We start from the raw sequence: 20,423 nt of genomic DNA on the forward strand, positions 1-20,423 counted from the left end.
GATGTTTCAGTCCATCCATATGATGATGTGTTTATGTTTAAACTCGGCTGCTGTTGATGTTGTGAATTTTCATTCTGTCCGGGCGACTTCAGCCAGCGAAAATTTAGGTACCAGCTGCCGGTTGCCGGTTGACACAATTCAATTATAAAACTTTACGATCCATCATAATCATGGCGCTCCTCGGGAAAATTCCGTTCGCTTTTTGCTGCAGCAAGGTGCTTGGCAAAATTTTCAACATTCTCCATTAAGAACGACCAGAGTGGCTAGTTTATGGTTGGCAAGGGGTTGGTTGAACATTAACCTATCAATTGAATTTTGAAAGCAGTCAAGTGGAGATTTATTTGATTGAGCAACCAGCTTTGAAACTTTCATTCTGGTTTTAAATTCATTTTGTTTGAAATTTCATTCAAAATATAAAAAAAATCAGATATCTTTTGTTTCAAATATTGATTTTTTTTCGATTCGAAGCTTCCATGTCTCCACTTCCAAGAATCGAGGAAAATTATTCGAAATTTATTGGTTTGCACCATTCTATCAAGGAAGAGAAGTTAAGTTTTCAGTGCAAAGGGTTATTTCCGCTAGGAAAGGAAAATTTCCCCCTCTCCTTACACTGCAGAGCAAATAAACTTCGAGAGTTCAATTCGACAAATTGCTTTTTATTGGTTGATCAATAGTGAAGCAATTGGCACACGAGTTGTATGATGATGGGGAGTACTCTTGATGATCTTTTAACCTAGAATAACATAAAAACTTTATTCTACACTTTGTAGCCGTTCTGTCGCTACCAAAACAAACATTTTCTAAGTTTCCTTAACTTTGAACTCATCAGGGACAGAACTAGCATTCAGCAGAAACTGTGTATATAGTACTGTGGTCCAAAAATAGGGTCCCAGGTGTCCCACAACAAGTATCTAGTTTTTATGGAAATTTGGCACCATTTGTTCTACCGAAACTGCAAAATTCACTTGTTTAGCTGTAATTTTTTTATGCAAATGCACCGATTGCTCTACAAATTTAATTTTCCCAATCAAGACCAATTTTTTTACATTTCCTTCCTATACCGTCATGTAACACGAGGTACGAAAATAAAGTTATCAAGGGTACAAGAGATGTATGCATATCTTAAAAGTATGCTGAACCAACCCTGAATAGGTTTATTTCCCCTATGGATTTGGAAAACAACAAGGAATTTTACAACCCTCCCTTTTGAGAGTGACGACCTCTTTGGTAGCCTTAAAAATTTTTGTCGTAGCTCGTATCATCTGATAGTCTTCAAACGAAGTACAAGAAATAACGACTAGAACCAACTTGTAAAGAAGAACCAAATTTGTAAAGAAATTAGAGCTGACTGAAATAAAAAAAAACGACAGAAAAGAAAAAAATTAAACAGATATAAAAATTACTTTTTTGTAATTTTTATTGTTCTTCGTAATTTTATCTTTTTTGTCATGTCAATTCTGTCATATTTCGGTATTTTTTTTAAATATTTTACGTCTTTGTCATTTTTGTCATTTTTGTTACTTATTTCATTTTGTCATTTTTTTGTAAATTTTTTTCATTTTCCTCGTTTTTGACAGTTTGGTCAGTTTTGTCATAATTTTAATTTTTATCGTTTTTTTTCATTTTGTTCGTTTTTGAAAAAAAGACAAAAATGACAAAAATAACAAAATTGACAAAAAAAAAACAAAAATAACAAATATGTCAGCAATGACAAAAATGACAAGAATGACAAAAATGTCAAAAATGACAAAAGCAATGAAAATTTCAAAAATGACCAAAATGACAAAAATGACAAAATGACAAAATTGAAAAAAAGGAAAAAATTGTAAAAATAACCAAAATGACAATATGATAACAAAAATGGCAAAAATGACAAAAATAACAAAAATGACAAAATGGCAAAAATAACAAGAATAACAAAAAGACTAGAAAGACTTAAATGACAAAAATGACAAAAAGGACAAAAATTAACAAAAAGATAAAAATGGTCAAAAAGATAAAAATGACAAAAATGAAAAAATGTTCAAAAAGATAAAAATGACAAAAATGAAAAAATAACAAAAATGATAAAATAAAATGACTGAAATGGCAAAAGTGCCAAAAATGACCAAAATGACAAAAATGACAAAAATAATAAAGATGACCAAAATGACAAATTGACAGAAATGACAAAAATGACAAAACTGACAAAAAATGACAAAAATGACAAAAATGACAAAAATTGCAAAAATGACCAAAACGACCAAAATGACAAAATTGATAAAAATGACAAAAATATCAAAAATGACGAAAATTGAAAAAAATAAACAAAATGACAGTTTGATAAAAAAAACCAACAATGGCAAAATTGGCAAAAAATGACAAAAATAACGACAATGTCAAAAATGACAAAAATTACAAAAATTACAAAAATGACAAAAATGGCAAAAATAGCAAAAATGACGAAAATGGCAAAAAAAAAGCAAAAAAGATAAAAATAACAAAAATGACAAAAATGAAAAAAATAACAAAAAAACTATAATTAACAAAAAGATAAAAATGGTCAAAAAGATAAAAATTACAAAAATAAAAAAATAACGAAAATGATAAAATAAAATGATCGAAATGGCAAAAATGACAAAACTGACAAAAATGACAAAAATGACAAAAATGATCAAAATGACAAAAATGACAAAAATGAGAAAAATGACAAAAAAGACAAAATGACAAAAATGACAAAAATGACAAAAATGACAAAAATGAAAAAAATGAAAAAAATGACAAAATTGAGAAAAATGACAAAAATATCAAAAATGAAAAAAAAAAAATGTAAAAAGGACCAAAATGATAATATGGTAACAAAAATGTCAAAAATGGCAAAAATGGCGAAAATGACAAAAATGACAAAAATGACAAAATTGACAAAAATGACATAAATTACAAAAATGGCAAAAATAGCAAAAAAGACAAAGGTGACAAAAATGGCAAAAATAACAAAAACGACAAAAAAAGCTAAAAAGATAAAAATGACAAAAAGGACCAAAATTAACAAAAAGATAAAAATGGTCAAAAAGATAAAAATGACAAAAATGAAAAAAATAGCAAAAATGATATAATGAAATGATCGAAATGGCAAAAGTGCCAAAAATGACCAAGATGACAAAAATGACGAAAATAATAAAAATGACAAAATTGACATAAATGACAGAAATGACAAAAATGACAAAATTGACACAAGTAACAAAAATGACAAAAATGAAAAAAATGACAAAAATGACAAAAAAGACAAAAATTAAAAGAATGACAAAAATGACAAAAATGACAAGAATGACGAGAATGATAAGAATGTCGAAAATAACAAAAAAGACATAAATGACAAAAATCAATGAAATTTCTGAAAGGACTAAATCGAAAATAAAGACAAAAATGATGAAAATGACAAAATTGGTAAAGAATGTTAAAAAATGACCAAAACTGACAAAAAGACAAAAATGATTAAGATGACAAATATCACAAAAATGAAAAAAAAAAAATCAAAATTACAAAAATTTCAAAAATGAAAAAAAAAAGACAAAAATAACTGAAATGAATAAAATGAATATTATATTAAAAATCGCTCAAAGAATGAAACGACAAAACATTAAATGGAAATTTTTTTTATCCTTTTTGTCAATTTTGACATTTTATAATTTTTTCAATTTATGTTCTCATTCTTGTAATTTGATTTGCTTTTGTCAATTTTGTTTTTTTTTTTTGTTATTTTTTGACATTTTTTTAATTGTAAAAACGGCAAAAGTGACATATATCACGATTATTACAAAGATTTCAAAAATTACGAAAATGGCAAAAAAAAAGTGACAAATATTACGCAAATGTCAAAAATGGCAAAACGGTCAGAAATGTCTAAAATACAAAAATTGCAAAAATGACACATATTACACAAAAATGACAAAAAAGTCAAAAATTTAAAATTAATAATATTACAAAAAAGACTAAAATTTTAAAAAAGTGGCAAATATGATATGAATGACAAATGATACGAAAATCAGACGAATGACAAAATGACATGGTCATGTATCTTATTTCTGAGATTTTTGTAACTGTTGTATTTTTTGTTTGTTTTGTCATTCATTTCATTTTTATAGTTTCTATTTTTTTGGCATTTTCGTATTTTTTTTCCTGTTTGTCGTTTTGTTTGTTATTTTTGTCATTTTTATCTTTTTTTTTGTAAATTTTATGATTTTATATTTTCATTTCGTCTATTTTTTGTCATTTTTGATCATTTTGTTTTGGTTGTTTTTCGATTCTAGTGAATTTGTCATGTTCGTTATTTTGGTCGTTCTGGTAATATTCGAAAGTCCTTTTTTATTATAAGGCTCGTTTTTGCAATGTTTGTTGAAGTTCTTGTCGAACTTTGGAAATTTACAAAAATTGCAATCCTCTTCAAATAAAATCAATAGATTTTCAATAAATCACTTTGTATACGATTAAAAATCACTACACGCGATCAATGTATTTTTGACGGTCGCCATGCTTTAAAGGAAAATAATCTCCGTCGCCAGCACACATTTTTAAATTTTGCTGCTGAACTTCTATTGGGCAAACCAGACGAAAATTCATTAAACTTGTTGCACGTTACAAAAGTACTGTTGAATTCCATACACCTTTCTATGAGCCATGCAGCTCATTGTCAAACAAATTTACTTGGATATTCTTTTTATTTAATGTTTAAAAAAACACACCAGGTGTTTCAATACAAACAAGTGAAACGTTTAGGCGTTCGGTTGCGTCACATCTTGCAACACATTCAAAATGCTTCACAATTCCGCAAACTTCTCAACAGGTCCTCCGATCAGATTATAATGAAAATTCCACATTCTCATACTTAAGTACCTAACTGCTGCAACAGCTCCATTATTCAGAGGCAGCTTCCATATACACACATTCACCGAAAAAGCTTTGCTCCGTTGTTGTTATTACCGAAGGCGGCAGGGAGGAAGTTTACCATTTTGTTGTATGATTTCTCATTCATATTTTATTCATGGCGGCTGAGGCGCGGGAAAAGACAATGTCAATCACACGTTTCGACTCCCTGCTGCAGCCAGAACAATGAGAGGAAAAAAAAACTTTTTCTTTTCCTTTTTCAGCGCCCTTCAACAATAGAGAAAAAAGCTTTCTACGAAATATTAACGAGCAGCTTTCTTCACCCTTTTTCATTTGCCTTTCTTTTCTTTTTCCCCTTTTTCAGATCATAGATATCAGAGATATCCTCCGGGTGCCTAGTATAGAACAGATGAAGGATGTATATATTGTGCAGTGCTTAATGGAGACTGATCTATACAAATTGCTGAAAACACAGGTAAGTGAAGTGGTGTGCCGTCCGATGGGGTTGCTTTGAGTCTTGGGATGATAAATTGTTGTCATTGGAAATTTTCAAAAAATATTCACTTTTATGCTTGTTCTTTTATTCGTCACCATTGATGCATTTTTTTGAATTTTTTTTTGTATTAACCCAATGCAGAAAAATTCACAGAAGCTTTGTTTTATGATTATCTACATAAAAATTTTATTCTTCAAAAAAACTCATAGATGAGGAAAATTATATAAATTGTACAATTTTTACAAAAATTGAATAGCCACTGAGGCTCGAGAACCTGACTTTCAGTACTTTTTCGGTTGTGTTTTTACACACTTCAGCCTTTTTTTTTCTAAATCTTTAAACACATAAAGACTTTCATAGCATTATTTTTATATATATATATATATTTTGTTTAAAATTTTTCCACAAAAAACTGAATTATTTCATCTTATATGTAAGAAAAGTACAATTTTTTTTCGATTTATAAGCTTATTTCATTTAGAAATGGAACACTTTCATTTGCGGATAGCTTATTTCCTAGTTATCGGACATAGATACAGCATTTTGTTGCCTGTAAAAAGCCGACATATTTTTTTTTTCAAATTTCAAAATTTACGCATTTTCGAGATATTTACGATGCAGGAGAAAAAATTATTATGCACTGTTTTCTTCCAAATCCACAATTATCGATAGCTGGCAAAACCATTGATTAGTCAAAAAATTCGTACGTGAGTGTGCTATGCTAAATGTTCACTTCGAATGGAGTGAAGCACATGATCGGCAACTACGATTAAGGGTCATTAGGGAAGTAAAGGCTCAGAATTTTTAATATTGAACAAGCGAAAAGCTAAGTGTAGATCTCTGAAATGACCCGCAAATTTTTCCCGCATAAGCCAAAAGTGTCGTCTGGCTTTGAATCAATAAAATCTAACCTCAAACAACAATTTTTTGCTAGTTTCACAGCTCGTAAGCTCGTATTTAATTTCACTCTGGATTAAAATGCGATTAATGCGAACATCCACCTCAAATCCATCGTATAACAACATCAAACGAAAACTTATTTGTTTTTCAATGGGTTTCTTCTCGATGCTCATTCAAAATACGCGAGGGTATTTGATTTCGATTCGATTGGCCCACTTTTGTTTCCCATCAGGCAGCTTCTAATGTTGGGATAATGAACGTAATGAAATCGAACCTGTTCGATTTATTGGATACGGAAAATGTTGGAGATTTCGTAATGTTTGTACGTACCAAAGAAGTGGAATTTGAGTAGGTTTCTTCAAACCAGTAAAAAATTACAAGATTTGAGACAGAGAATCCTCTGATAAAAATTTATTTAAATGCATTCATCTTACAAAGCTTGAAAGAACATTTTTCATCTCTTCCAATTACCAAACCTCAAAACATGGAATATTTGGAAGCTCTTGGAATCGTTTCCCGAATGCTTCTTAGAAAAAGGCTCGTGCGCCTTTTCTCATTGTTAAGCAATTTGAAAATGTTCATCTTCAAGGTAAATCTTTAACTTAGCCCAACGAGCTCAATAAAGTTACTGCTTCGTCGCCGTAAAATGTTGCCTTATTAAATACTTGTTCCGCTGTTAAGAGGAGCGACGAAAAAAGCCTGACCAAGTCAAAACATTTCGTAGAACCTGAAAGCGACGACCAGACCAGATTGATTTTTCTTCCCTCTTGAGTAATTGATTGTTTTGAGGGAGATGCTCTGCCGTTCTACGCAAGAGTGTCCCATGTGACTTTTGGATCATTTTCACTTTTTTTTGCTGGAAACTGCCTCTTTTAGTGTAAACTTTCTAATAAAAACACAAACAAGTATACTTTGTTCTGAACTTATGCAAAATGTTTAACAAGGTGGTTGCATCTATGTTGATGTTTCTTTGCAAGAATGTCACATTACATGAAACCACTTCAGAAATAAATTTTGAAACGAACACAACATATAGAAGTGAAACTTCATGTTTCTTTGAAGAGATCCGAATTCTACTTAAGACTAAAGCGTACATCTTTCAAGGATATCATGGCTAGAATTTCACTAATGCTAACACCACCAACCCACAGAAAGAGTACTATGTATACCGTGTCCGAGATTCGATCTCATGACCTTTGGCTTAGTAGACTTTAACGCTATCCTCTAGGCCACAGTCGGGGGCTGATTTTGATTTAAATTGTTAAATGTTACCCTCTGTTGATGACGCGAGAAAAGTGGGAAGGAGGAAAGAAAGGTACCTTTTCCGTTTTGTTTATGATTAAATTTTGTGTCTTTATAATGAAGAAATATGCTTCAAAAGAAATGATGAAGCTCTGATTTTTTTGAATAACTCAAGGAAGTAGTTAGATAACTTCACTAAAATTAACAAAACAGACATAACACGAGCTTTCAAAGGGAGAAAAATCTTGTCAATTGACAGTTTTAGCTTAGTTTAGCTTAGCTTGACTACTCACAACAACCTTTAATTATTGAATCCAAAATGCTTTATCAACTTTTTTTCGTATAAATTTACCAATGCAAGTGCAATTTACCAATGCAATTTTAAGTTGTTTTATGAAATATTTTCGTTGTTTGGAAAGTCTTGGTAATTAACAGTTTCGTTTAAAAACTCGTATGCGAATGCGATCAGATTCTACGTAAAATTGTCACACAAGTTTTTGGCTATAACTTTCAGGTTGTTGTAGGAGCAGAATTTTGTTGGCTGATTATCTTGAACTTTTTATTACGAATAAACTTTAGGTGGAAGCTGATTATAAGCGAAAAACTGAAAATATTGTTTAACTTTCAATCGCGTTTTTCTCGGCTGCATGTTTTTTTACATGGGACAAATTTGCTTGGAACGGCAGTGCTGCGGGCACGATACGACGGTCCCGTTGTCATGAATCGACAAGAAGTGGAAACAAGAACAAGATCTAAGAATGGCATTCAATTTGAAATTAGAAAAAAGTGACTAACGAGAAGTATGTACTTACGCTTGGCTTCATTCAGTTCGGGCGTGGATAATTTTCCGAGGGCCTTGCGATGTTTATGCTGCAGGCTCTTTCTCCGGGGAGGATGCTGGAAATTTGCTCCATTTGTTTTTGTTTCCATTATCAAGCTTTCGACAGCTCAATCTCGGTACCTACATTGTTTTATTACCAGCCATTTTCTAGAAGGTAGCCAGCAATCCTCCCGATAGCTACCGGCAGTAATGATTAATTCATGCTCGAACCTATCTTATGGCAGGCAGCAGAGTTGAAGGGAAAAAGGGGCCAATATAGCCCCAACGTTTACACGGGTTCTGTTGATCAATCCGAAGAATGGGTCGGTTCGGATCGTTTTGTTCCAGTTGAATTTTCCGGGAAAACATTGTACATTGTAAAACTTCTTGCTTTTCTATTACCCTGTAGTGGGTAAGTATTAAGTTGATACTTTAGGAGTGAATGGAGCTTCGGGTTTTGTTTTGTTTTTTTTTGTAATAAGAGATGATCCTAGGGGTACTGTATATGTAAAAAAAACGCCTGGATTTAAGGGACACAGAGTGCTTTTCATTATTGGCTACTCACAAGTTAAAGGCTAATGGATTCTTTATTTTCAACTGTATTTTCTTAAAAAGAATCCCTCGGAAAGAATCAATATCTAAGCTTAAAAGAAACTTATGAAAATTAGCTATAAACAGATTTATGAAAAATCAATCATTCTAGGTAGAAGTTCAAAAAAATGCATGTCCTGCCTTTTAGAGTTTTAGATCATAAGAATGTAGTATTTTTTCATAATAATTTTTTCTCGTGGCTCCAAAGAGTAAATATTTTTTTAATGGGTTTTTGTGATCTAAAGGTTGTTTTTTTTTTGAGTATTCATTAAATCAGGGTGGAAATGTATCAAAAAAAAAACGGGAAAATTTTCTAAGTGATGATGCTAGTTTTTTTTTATTTATTCGAGGTTTATATTATTTCATCTTAAAGGCTTATAATATACAGCTCAGTTGGCCATTCAGTTGCCTCTTGAGCCGATGTCCGCGAGTTCAAGCCCAAAAATGAACATCGAAAACAGATGTCCTACCTGATAAATTTTTCAATAACTGTATGCCAACTACAGATTGATATGCAGTCAAAAGTCAAAAGCTAATGGATTCTTTGTTTTCAACGAACGATAGATGTCAAAACAATACTGTGAACTATTTTTTCAAACCTTGGAATCAGAATGTTCAATTTACTTTGTAATCTATCCAAAAACTGTAAAAGAAATACGATTCCGAAAATAGCGGATGTTTACAGCGGCTTTTTGTTAATTTTCTATTTTTAAACTACGATGTCTAGTTGATGCGCATCTTTTTCAATGGCAAATTTCTCGTAAACTAGATGGATCTTGACGAAAAACTGTACACTGAAACAATCCGTACATTTGAAACAACCAGTTAGGTAAACAAATAGCGGTTTAAAATGAAGGAAAAAGAGTTTATTTACAAAAAAAACCAATATTTTGTCTCCAAACCCTACCTGGGGTAAGTGGGGAGGGCTTTATACAGACTTAATGTTTACAAATTTTTCAATTTTCTCTCCATCATCCAATACAATTTAGATATATTTAGCATTCGGATCATGAAAAGTCTTTCGTTTTATTTGTTTCTCAGATATTTTCAATTATTTTAATTTTTTCGTCCCTCAAGCTTGCCTCTCTCTGAGCGTCGAATAACGCCTTCCATTTTTTCGCCTTCCGTTCCTTTGGCTTATTTTCTGTCTCTTGCTTCCGTTTTGCAATAGTTTCTTTCAGATTCTTCTCTATTTTTTGCTTGTAATAACTCGACATACCTCGAGTGAGAATTGCGAGTATATTGCATTGACGGTTTTTTTACAGTTATTCCAGTTGTTCAATAAAGCAAGGAAGATCCGTTTCGACCTGGAAAATTAGTCAAAGTCGAACATTTCTACTTGTTTCGACCTAATGCGACCAAACTTCATTGAACAGACTTTCACAAAGCCAAAAATTCCTGACTTTTCGAAAGAACTCCCGGTTTTTTCCCGCTATTTTTCCGTCAGATTTCAAATCCCGTTTTTTTCCCGCATTTTCCGCTTTTCCCGAATGGGTGACCATCCTGCAGAACTCGACGTTTTCTGCATTTTTAAGTCGATTTTTGATTTCCCGCATGGTTTCACGAAATTCCCAATTTTGTAAAACAGAAAACCAAGCAAAATTCTGAATATTTATTTCTTTCAGTGGTAAATAATGTTTCAATGAATTTTTTTCGGTTATTTTTACCAATCAAACTACAAATCATTAGACTGATACGCAGGGTTTTTTTTTAATTTTTAAATCTTTGTCACTTGAGTCGAAAATGTTGAACAAATATGGTTGTTCATAAAAGAAAAAGGGTAAGGTACACCGGGGTAAGTGTGGACCTGGGGTAAATGGGAACGATGGATGTTAAAACAATACTGTGAACTATTTTTCCAAACTTTGAATGCAGAATGCTCAATTTACTTTGTAATCTATCCAAAAACTGTAAAAGCAATACGATTCCGAAAATAGCGGATGTTTACAGCGACTTTTTGTTAATTTTCTATTTTTAAATTACGATGTCTAGTTGATGCGCATCTTTTTCAATGGCAAGTTTCTCGTAAACTAGCTGGATCTTGACGAAAAACTGTACACTGAAACAATCCTTACATTTGAAACAACCTGTTAGGTAAACAAATAGCGGTTTAAAATGAAGAAAAAAGAGTTTATTTACAAAAAAAAACTAATATTTTGTCTCCAAACCCTACCTGGGGTAAGTGAGGAGGCCTTTATACAGACTTGATGTTTACAAATTTTTAAATTTTCTCTCCATCATCCAATACAATTTAGCTATATTTAGCATTCGGATCATGAAAAATCTTTCGTTTTATTTGTTTCTCTGATATTTTTAAGTATTTTAATTTTTCCGTCCCTCAAGCTTGCCTCTCTCTGAGCGTCGAATAACGCCTTCCATTTTTTCGCCTTCCGTTCCGTTGGCTTATTTTCTGCCTTTTGCTTCCGTTTTGCAATGGTTTCTTTCAGATTCTTCTCTATTTTTAGCTTTTAATGACTCGACATACCTCGAGTGAGAATTGCGAGTATATTGCATTGACGGTTTTGCTACGGTTATTCCAGTTGTTCAATGAAGCAAGTTGAAACTAGTCGAAACCGATCCAACTCGGCAGGAAGATCCGTTTCGACCTGGGAAATTAGTCAAAGTCGAACATTTCTACTTGTTTCGACCTATTCCGACCAAATTTCATTGAACAGACTTTCACAAAGCCAAAAAGTCCCGACTTTTCGAAAGAATTCCCGGTTTTTCCCGCTATTTTTCCGTCGGATTTTAAATCCCGTTTTTTTCCCGCATTTTCCGCTTTTCCCGAATGGGTGACCATCCTGCAGAACTCAACGTTTTCTGCATTTTTAAGTCATTTGGCATCAAAATTTAAAAAAAACTCGATTTTCCCGATTTCCTTCGGTCCTCCCTAGGGTGATTTTTGAAGTTATGTGAAGAAATTAGTGTAAAAAACTACAAAAAGGGGAGTATAAAAATGAAAAATCACTAGCAACTTTTATGAAATTTTAATTATGGTTTTAGTTATTTTCACAATTTGTGATATCTGTAATGGTTCATCGATTCCGAAAATGTATGCAGCATAAGTTGGAAATATTCTAATATGCCCAGCTGAGGTTGATAAAACCGCCAACAAGATATCAAAACATTCACTTTCGGATCTTAAAACGAACACTACCTGGAAGGATGTTACATATATTCGATTCTATCCAAAAAATTAGCTCCCACGTTTCAAGCTGAAGAATGGGGGCAAATTTAAGGCTCAAGACGGGTTTCGAATGAAAAAAAAAAAAATGATAGAACTCGTGAAACCATCTGTTGTTAAGGTAAATTAATTCCTCTTTTTTGTTACAAAATGCTCCCTGGGAAAAATATGATAACCCGTTATTATTGTTTTCTTTCGAATATTTTTTTTCCTGGTTAACCTCAAATAAAATTTGAATATGCTACACAGGATATCGAAATCATCTTCAGAGCCTTACCCTGTGTGATACGGCAGCTGATGAAATTTAAGTATTTGTTTTCGGCTCAGATTTGAGCGAAAACCCTACCAGAAAGGATGTTCCTAGTTCATATTTTGTTTTGCATGAAGAAAGCCTCAAGGGTTTATCCGAAAAAATTCTCAATGGAGATTTCTTTTGATTTTAGCTCTGATGTTTGAATCGTAATTAGGTTGATTTTTATAGGAGAATGTAGAAAAAAAAGTTTTCCATTTGAAAAAAATGTAATTTTAAAGTGATTGAAAAAACGAATTAGAGAGATAATTATTTATTATATTCGTTACAACACATAATTAAACCATAACTATTAAACATAAGTTTCGAACTCTATTTGAAACTAATTCTAATACAACAAGAGTGGCTCCAGAGAGAAGCAATATTTTTTTACATTTTACTATTTTAGAAATCTTTTACAAATGTGCGTTTAGGTGATCAATCTAATAAAATTACTTAAATTAAAACCTTAAAGTTTCATGGTTTCTTCTTCATTAAGAAAATGATCACACAAATATGCAGGATCCAAATGAAATTCGATATATTTTTTTTTTAAAGGATTCAATTTAATAATCACAAACCACCATCTCACCGATAGAAAACTACATATCTATCGTAACCAAAATTCGATTTGACCGTTAGTATAGGAAAATTGTACGCAATCATCTACACCACGGGGGGGACTTTAGGACAATCTATAAATTAGAGATAAACCCAATGTTTAGACTGAAAAAAAAGTTTAGGATTATGACCTGAAACAAGTTTCAAAAATTTGTAATCATTTTGAAAATGTTTCCTTGAAAGGAAGCCCAAAAGTTTCATTGTGTTCTTTAATTTAAAAAAAAACTTTCATAACAGTTTTTATTTTATTAATAACTAGCTGACCCGGTGTGCTTTGCTACACCTTCCAAAATTTATTGAAATTTGTGGTTCCTTGTTATTCAACTTTTCATTTTTTTGCACAAAATTTTAAATTCAATTAAAAAAATATTTAAATGATTCATCGAAATAAAATTGCAACTTTTTTATTTTAAAAACTTAATAATTTTTATTTTAAATCCGTGTTTTAATCCTTTTTATGACTCTGGATCTCTTTGCTTCATAAGTTTATAACTTATACCAAAATATTTTGTTTATATATGGATCTTCGCTGTCCCTTTTTTAATATGGAGTGGGTTTCAAGCTTTCATAGAACATTTTATGAATCAAAATAACGTCAAGGGACATTTATTTCACCCATTCTCGAATTAAATTGTGAGAGTGACCCTTTTACCCATCCCTATATCCCTAATGGAAAGAAGGGGGGTCTCATAACATCAGAAAAACACTTCTTGTATACAAATACGATCCCATATCATATATGTCTTCCTTCGCTATAAATTCGCGAGCTATTCAAAAACTGGATGACCCTCTCTCCATTTTATATATGTATATAAGATATGTATAAGATAAGGGGGCCTAAAACCATCGAAGAAACATTGCCCGTACACAAATATGCTCCCATGTAAATTTGGTTCCATTTGCTCGATTAATTATCGAAATATTTAAAAAAAATGTATAAGTGACCCTCTCCCCACTTTTTATCGTTCCACTTAATGGAGGGATGAGTGTCAAACCACCGGAAAAACATTTTTTGTGCTTCGATACCTTCTAATGCCAAATTTGGTTTCGTTTGCTTTATTAGTTGTCAAGTTATGCTATAAAATTTTTATCAGAGCCCCTCTTCCAACCTATCTTCTACCTGGAAGGTGGGGATCAAGATCAAACATTCCGTGTATTTAAATACACTCCTATGCTAAATTCTGTTCCATTTGCTCGATTGTATGATTGTTCCCAAGTCATATTCGGTTCCATTTGTTAGATAAGTTAGATGCAAAACAATCGTATGTGTACTCCCGTCTTCCCTAACTGTATCCCCAATTGAAGGAGAAAGAAGTCTCAAAAGAAGAAATAACCATTTTACGTATCCAAATGCTTTCCCATGCCAAATTTGTTCTGTTGTGGTATGAGCCTACTTGGTTGAATGATTCAACTGAATCAAAGCAATCGAAAGATTCCTTTTAATTCAACCACGGTAAATGAAAAGTTCATATACCAGTATTTCGATAGCAACTTACTACCTTCTTCAGTGAACGTTTTCGATTCGATTCAATCGAAAACGTTCACTGAAGAAGGTAGTAAGTTGCTATCGAAATACTGGTATATGAACTTTTCATTTACCGTGGTTGAATTAAAAGGAATCTTTCGATTGCTTTGATTCAGCCAAATTTGTTTCCATTTGCTCGATTAGTTCTCAAGCTATGTGAATAAATTTAAAGGACCCCCCCTCCCCCCTCTATTTCCAATCACCCCACTGGAAGGAGGCAGTAGTACCAAATATTCACAGAAACATTCCTTCTGTTCAAATTCCCTCCCAAGCCAAATTTCGTTCCATTTGCTGGGAAAGTTCCCGTGTGATGAAACAAATTGTATGGGAGCACCCTCCACTCTTAAGATTTTCAGACTGTAAGAACGAAGAGTTCTCAAACTACTATATGTACACACATTTCTCGTAATCAAATACCTTCCCACGCCAAATTTGGTTCCATTTACTTGATTAGTTTTCCAGTTATACTGAAAATTGTAAAGGAGCTTCCTCCCCACTTTCTTTTTCCTCAATGGAAAGAAGGAGGGGTACCAAATATTCATAGAACTATTTATCGTACCCCAACACCCTTCCAAGCCAAATTTGGTTCCATTTGCTCAAATAGTTTTCAAGTTATCCAATAAAAAAGAATGTATCCTTTTTTATTGGATAACTTGACCCCTCCCTGGGTCTGAAATAATTATAGAACCATTTCTCGTATTCCACTACCCTCCCATGCCAAATTTGGCTCCATTAGCTTGATTAGTTCTCCCATTCTGTACAAAATTGTAAGGTAGGCCCCTCCCCCCTTTCTATCTCCTCACTCGAAGGAGGGAGGGGTTCCAAATATTTTCAGAAATTTTCCTCGCACCCAAGTTCCCACCCATGCCAAGTTTGGTTTGATTTGCTTGATAAATTCTCGAGTTATGACGACTTATTACTATTAAATGAAAGACCCCCTACCCCCTTCCAGGAATAGGGAGGGGTCCCAAACTATTATAGGAACCTTCCCCGGCCTCCAATACCCCCATCTGCCAAATTTCACGCAAATCGGTTCAGTAGTTTTCGAGTCTATAGGGAACAGACAGACAGACAGACAGACAGACAGACAGACAGAAATTCATTTTTATATATATAGATAAACTAGATATGAATACCATGAGGTGGTGAAGTGTTATAAATAAACCAAAAAAAAATAGTAATTGCATTTCTTGAAGTCAAATAAATCGGCAAAACTCCATTCTAAAAATAACTTTCAACTTCCTCATTTGACCCCGAAACAGTGAATGGCGTTTATTCCGGCCAATTTCAAAGTTCACTCGTTCCACGAGAAAATAAGCCTCGTACTTTCCGTTCTTCAATGACATCCGGCCGGGGCCAAATCTGTTGGTGACTTTAACAAGCTTTACCTGAATCAATTTATGAATAGACAATCTGACATTGCTGAAGGAAATCCTTTTCATTCGTCGTGCTAGCCGGCTAATCAGATGCCATGGGGTTATAGAAAATAGAAAATGAATTTTGATTAGGGTGTTCTCTGTAGGTATGTGCCAAGATTAATGTAGCCCCTTGGTTTGTTCAGTTTAGAGACTTGATGTATGTACTGTACCTGTACCTACAATGAACACGGGAGCTTTAGCTCGTTAGGCTGACTGAAGAGAGAACATCTCTCGTCGTTGTATACCTACATGGCTTGCAGCTCTTTCTGTTTGGAAGTACAATCGAATTTTTTGCTTGTTTTGGCTGTTCAGCAGATGAAAGCTGGTACTGACTGACAGTGCCCCTCGGGGGTCGAGCCTTTTAGTTATTTATTCATTCTTCGTTCTGAAGTTGGGAGTGGCACACAAACAGTGCCCCTCTTAGGAAGTTTGTTTCTTTTGTTTTTCTTTCCGAAGCGCATTTCGTTCTCTTAGCTACTCGAAGGAATAATTGTTTTGGAAAATTTCATTTAAAATTAGTGTCTGCCTTATTCTGAAAATTGTACAATGTATTTTAATTTTTTTTTTTTTTTTATCTCTTTTCAGCGACTAAGTAACGATCATATCTGCTATTTCTTGTACCAAATTCTTCGTGGGCTCAAATATATCCACTCGGCGAATGTGCTGCACCGAGATCTTAAGCCGAGCAACCTGCTGCTGAACACGACTTGTGACCTAAAGGTAAGATTACACTGGATTAGTACTGTAATACACTATCTGGGGTGGCTCCAGAGAGTGAAAATGACATAACTTGACGAACATAATTCCTCCAATTCACTCGGTCCACGGCAACCGTTCTCCATCGCATCGGGGCATCCTACATCCCGCAAAATAACAACCTCATAATTTAATTTCTTTTTCTGATATGTGATTCTGAAACAAGGAATTTGAATCAAAAATCTTAAAATCGAAATCTGAAATCTTAAAGCTGATTGTTTTTTTTATCCAGAAGTTTGCTAAAATCAATTTTAAATGTTAGTTATATCCACACATCAAATGCTGTAAAATGATATTTTTGCTTATTTTATAATCAACCTAATGAAATATCATCAACACTGTGAAAAAAAAACATTGAAAAAAGTTTTGGTCTAACTTTCTATGGAGTCACTCTGTAGTTTCTTGAGTTTCCTTAAATTGTCAAAACTCGCCTTTTTTTTAAAGACTTTTTCGCTCAAACAATGCACGATTTTTATCAAAAAAAAATCAAAGAATTAACTCTTATTACTTTTTGTTTTAACATTTTTAAATTTTTTTACATTGAAAGTTTTATGTATTACATAGTAAACATCTGAAAAACTGTAAATAGGTATACTGCATTTGTATAAGGAGTCCTTTAGTAACAAATTAAAGAACTTACTTTCATCGATGGTTGAAATATGAATATGCTCTGAAATCTGGCAATCTGGTCAATTTGATTGGCTTATTTGATTTGAACAAAGAATAATTTTTTATAAGAAACTAGCTGACCCGGTGTGCATTGCTACACCTTGCAAAAATAAATGTAATTTGTAAAAATTTATTCAAATTTAGATATTTGTAAGCATTTTTTTTTAAATCAAACCTCATCATGGTTTAGAACCAACAACTTTGAGATGAGAGCTGCAGCTGGAGTTCAGAATTGCAATTCAAATATGGTATATATGTATTATTTACTGAAGCTTGATCTCTAAACTTGTTTTTCAAGGTCTGAAATTTGTACTCTGTTTTTAAAGCTTCATAATGACTCAAATAATGTCAATATTTATGGATTTTCCACCTTTTTCCCCAAAATGGGAAGTTACGAACTTCTATAAAAACATTTGTCACATCTATTTTTGAGTTATGCTTAATATCCGTACGCAAGAAAACCCTCTTTTAAAATATGGTCCCTTCTTTTAAAAGCTCTTTATCTTAAACTTACATGGAAGCTCCCCCATCTTTTCCAATTTTGTCCCCCACTGCTTGAAGAAGGTAGGCTGATTTATCCGGCTCGAGTTTACATAAATTACTAATTGAAAGAAAATGATTCGCATATTGGAATTTATTGCACATTGTACTTGATGGAAATATAATTTTGAAAACCGATCAATAGCGTGAATCGGGACAGTTTTTTGAGTATATTCCTGATTTTCTGTATTATGAGCACTTCCTGCCCCTGATGAGCTTTAGATGATGTATTTTTTAAGTTAAAAAAAATAAGCTATCGACATTTGAAAAAAAACGATGAAAAGGATTTTTTATAAACATTATCAAACAGCTTTTTTCACCATCCTCGCCCTTCGAAGCAGTTTAAATATCTATCCTTTTGCGTCAAAATTATGTTAAAAAAATGTATCGCCATATGCCAAACTCGTGGACATGAGACATTATAGCTTGAAGTTTTCCCAAAAAACACTTATCATGGTATGAAAATTATCGATTTCTTACAGTGCAATTTTTTTCTTTTTAGTTAATTTATTAAAGCAAAAAATATCAGTTGCATCACTAAATAAATTCTCCGCGTTTTTTTTTTATTTTCTCTTTGGAAGTCAAATATTCAAAAAAGTTGACAAAAACAAATTTCTAAGTTAACGTTGTCCCGTATATTGGGGCAAGTGTAGATGCAAAGCTTATTTTCAGATGCGTCAGAGTAATGGCTTTAAAATGGATTCAATACGTTTATCCGTTTGTTTGTTTAATCAAGTTTCATTTATATATCTGCAGTATTCTAGCAGTATAAATTTATGTTTGTTATTCCACTTTTAACGAATGCTGTTCAAAGAAAATGACTTTCATTTACAAAGACATTTAAGAATTTTAAATATCCGCTTCAGTTTCAACTTTCGGAATATCCCTTCTGGTCTTTTCAACATATTGAATCATTTTAAAGATGAATTTCTTAAAAGTTCGACGTTTGCCCTAGCCCCATCGTGTTAGTTGACAGGAGGGGATATTGTTTTGAACACTTTCAAAGTAAAGCTTAGTTCTTTTAGAAATGGGACAGTTACGAATGCGTCTATCTCAAAAACCTTTCGTTTGATCTAAATACTTTCTATGAAGGAAATGAAGGTAATCTTATAATAATTCATGAAAAAATTTGAAAAAAAATATTTATCGTTTTTTTGTAAGAATAAATTCTATTTAATTCTTGGTACCTCCCTTCGGCCAGCGCACACTTTTTTCAGTCATGATAATGATTAGATTTTCAAATTAATACTTCGTCAAATCTGTATTTTAGGTGGCTACATCCCCCTCTTTCAATTTCTGATACTTTTCGGACCAATACTTCTCTTTCAAAAGAAACTGAGGCCACTTTAGTGGATACAGCTGTTTCGAAATTAACAAATTTGATTATTTTTGAGCCACTTTTTGAGCGTTTTTAATGGAATTTCTGCTGGCAAAATCTGGCAATAACGAAGTAAAACCATGAGCAGATTGAACTTAATGTATAATTGGTTAGTATAGATCGTAGGTTGCGAAGGGTACATAAAAGATTACTCTTTTAAGGCTTTTGAAAAGAGTGAAAATCATAGTTTTCGTTTTGAAAATTGTTGTTTTTTTCCACAGGAGCAGAATTCTGGCAAATCATTATATTTTATACAAAATAACCAGCAAAAACATACTTCAATATACTCGGGACCTTGCAACGAGCAGACGTGGTATAGGATTCAAACGCTGGAATTTGTTTAAAAAGGGTTTTTCATAAGTTTTGTCGTTCATCAGAAATCATCTGTCCCATATCCTGGGAACCAGATATACAGCTTACGAGCTGTGGATCTAGCAAAAAATTTTTGTTTGAGGTTAGGTTTGAATGACTCATAACATGGCAACACATTCAGCTTATCGGAGAAATTTTTTTTTGGATATCTCAGCGACCTGCACTTAGTTTTCCGCTTATTCAAAATTAAAAATGCTGGTATGAGACTTGACTTCCCTGATGACCCTTAGCCGAAGTTGCCGATCATATGCTTCACTCAAATGGTTGATTTCAACTTTGTGGACATTTTTGACAGTATTTCCATACTTTTCCACCACTCACACTCAGTATTTCTTTGAATAATCAACGGTTTTGTAGGCTATCAATTTGATAATGATGGATTTTGAATGAAACTGTGCAAAATTATATTTTCCTTTTTCTCTTGCATCGTAAATTTCTCAAAAACGCGTAAATTTTAAATTTTGAAAAAAATAGGTCGGATAGTACATTTTACAGGCAACAAAATGCTGTCAAAATTTTGAATGTCCGATTACTAGTAAACGAGCTATGAGCAAAAGAAAGTGTCCCATTTCTAAAAGAACTAAGCTTTATACTTAAAATTTCTCATAAAAAATTTGCTTCCAGTTGAAAATTAGTTTTAAAGTCTCACTTTTAAAAAAAGAAGCGGACCAAAAGTCTCTTTTATGCAGCCATATAACACAAAAACACTTTTCATGTTAAGTACGTACTTAAATTGGTATGTAAGCAAAAAGTACGATG

At 32.6% G+C, this 20,423-nt stretch overlaps 1 protein-coding gene across 1 annotated transcript in view; it reads left to right on the forward strand.

Annotated features, from left to right (window-relative positions):
• LOC129744990 (mitogen-activated protein kinase 1-like) overlaps positions 1-20,423 on the forward strand; it is a 323,706-nt gene that overhangs the window by 274,069 nt on the left and 29,214 nt on the right. Inside the window, exons 4-5 of the mRNA XM_055737813.1 lie at positions 5,228-5,338; positions 16,535-16,669. Coding sequence (XP_055593788.1) covers positions 5,228-5,338; positions 16,535-16,669 — 246 coding nt within the window. The remainder of the gene's footprint in view (positions 1-5,227; positions 5,339-16,534; positions 16,670-20,423) is intronic.

This window comes from Uranotaenia lowii, chromosome 2 (genome assembly GCF_029784155.1).
Source record: "Uranotaenia lowii strain MFRU-FL chromosome 2, ASM2978415v1, whole genome shotgun sequence".
NCBI classification, from domain to species: domain Eukaryota; kingdom Metazoa; phylum Arthropoda; class Insecta; order Diptera; family Culicidae; genus Uranotaenia; species Uranotaenia lowii.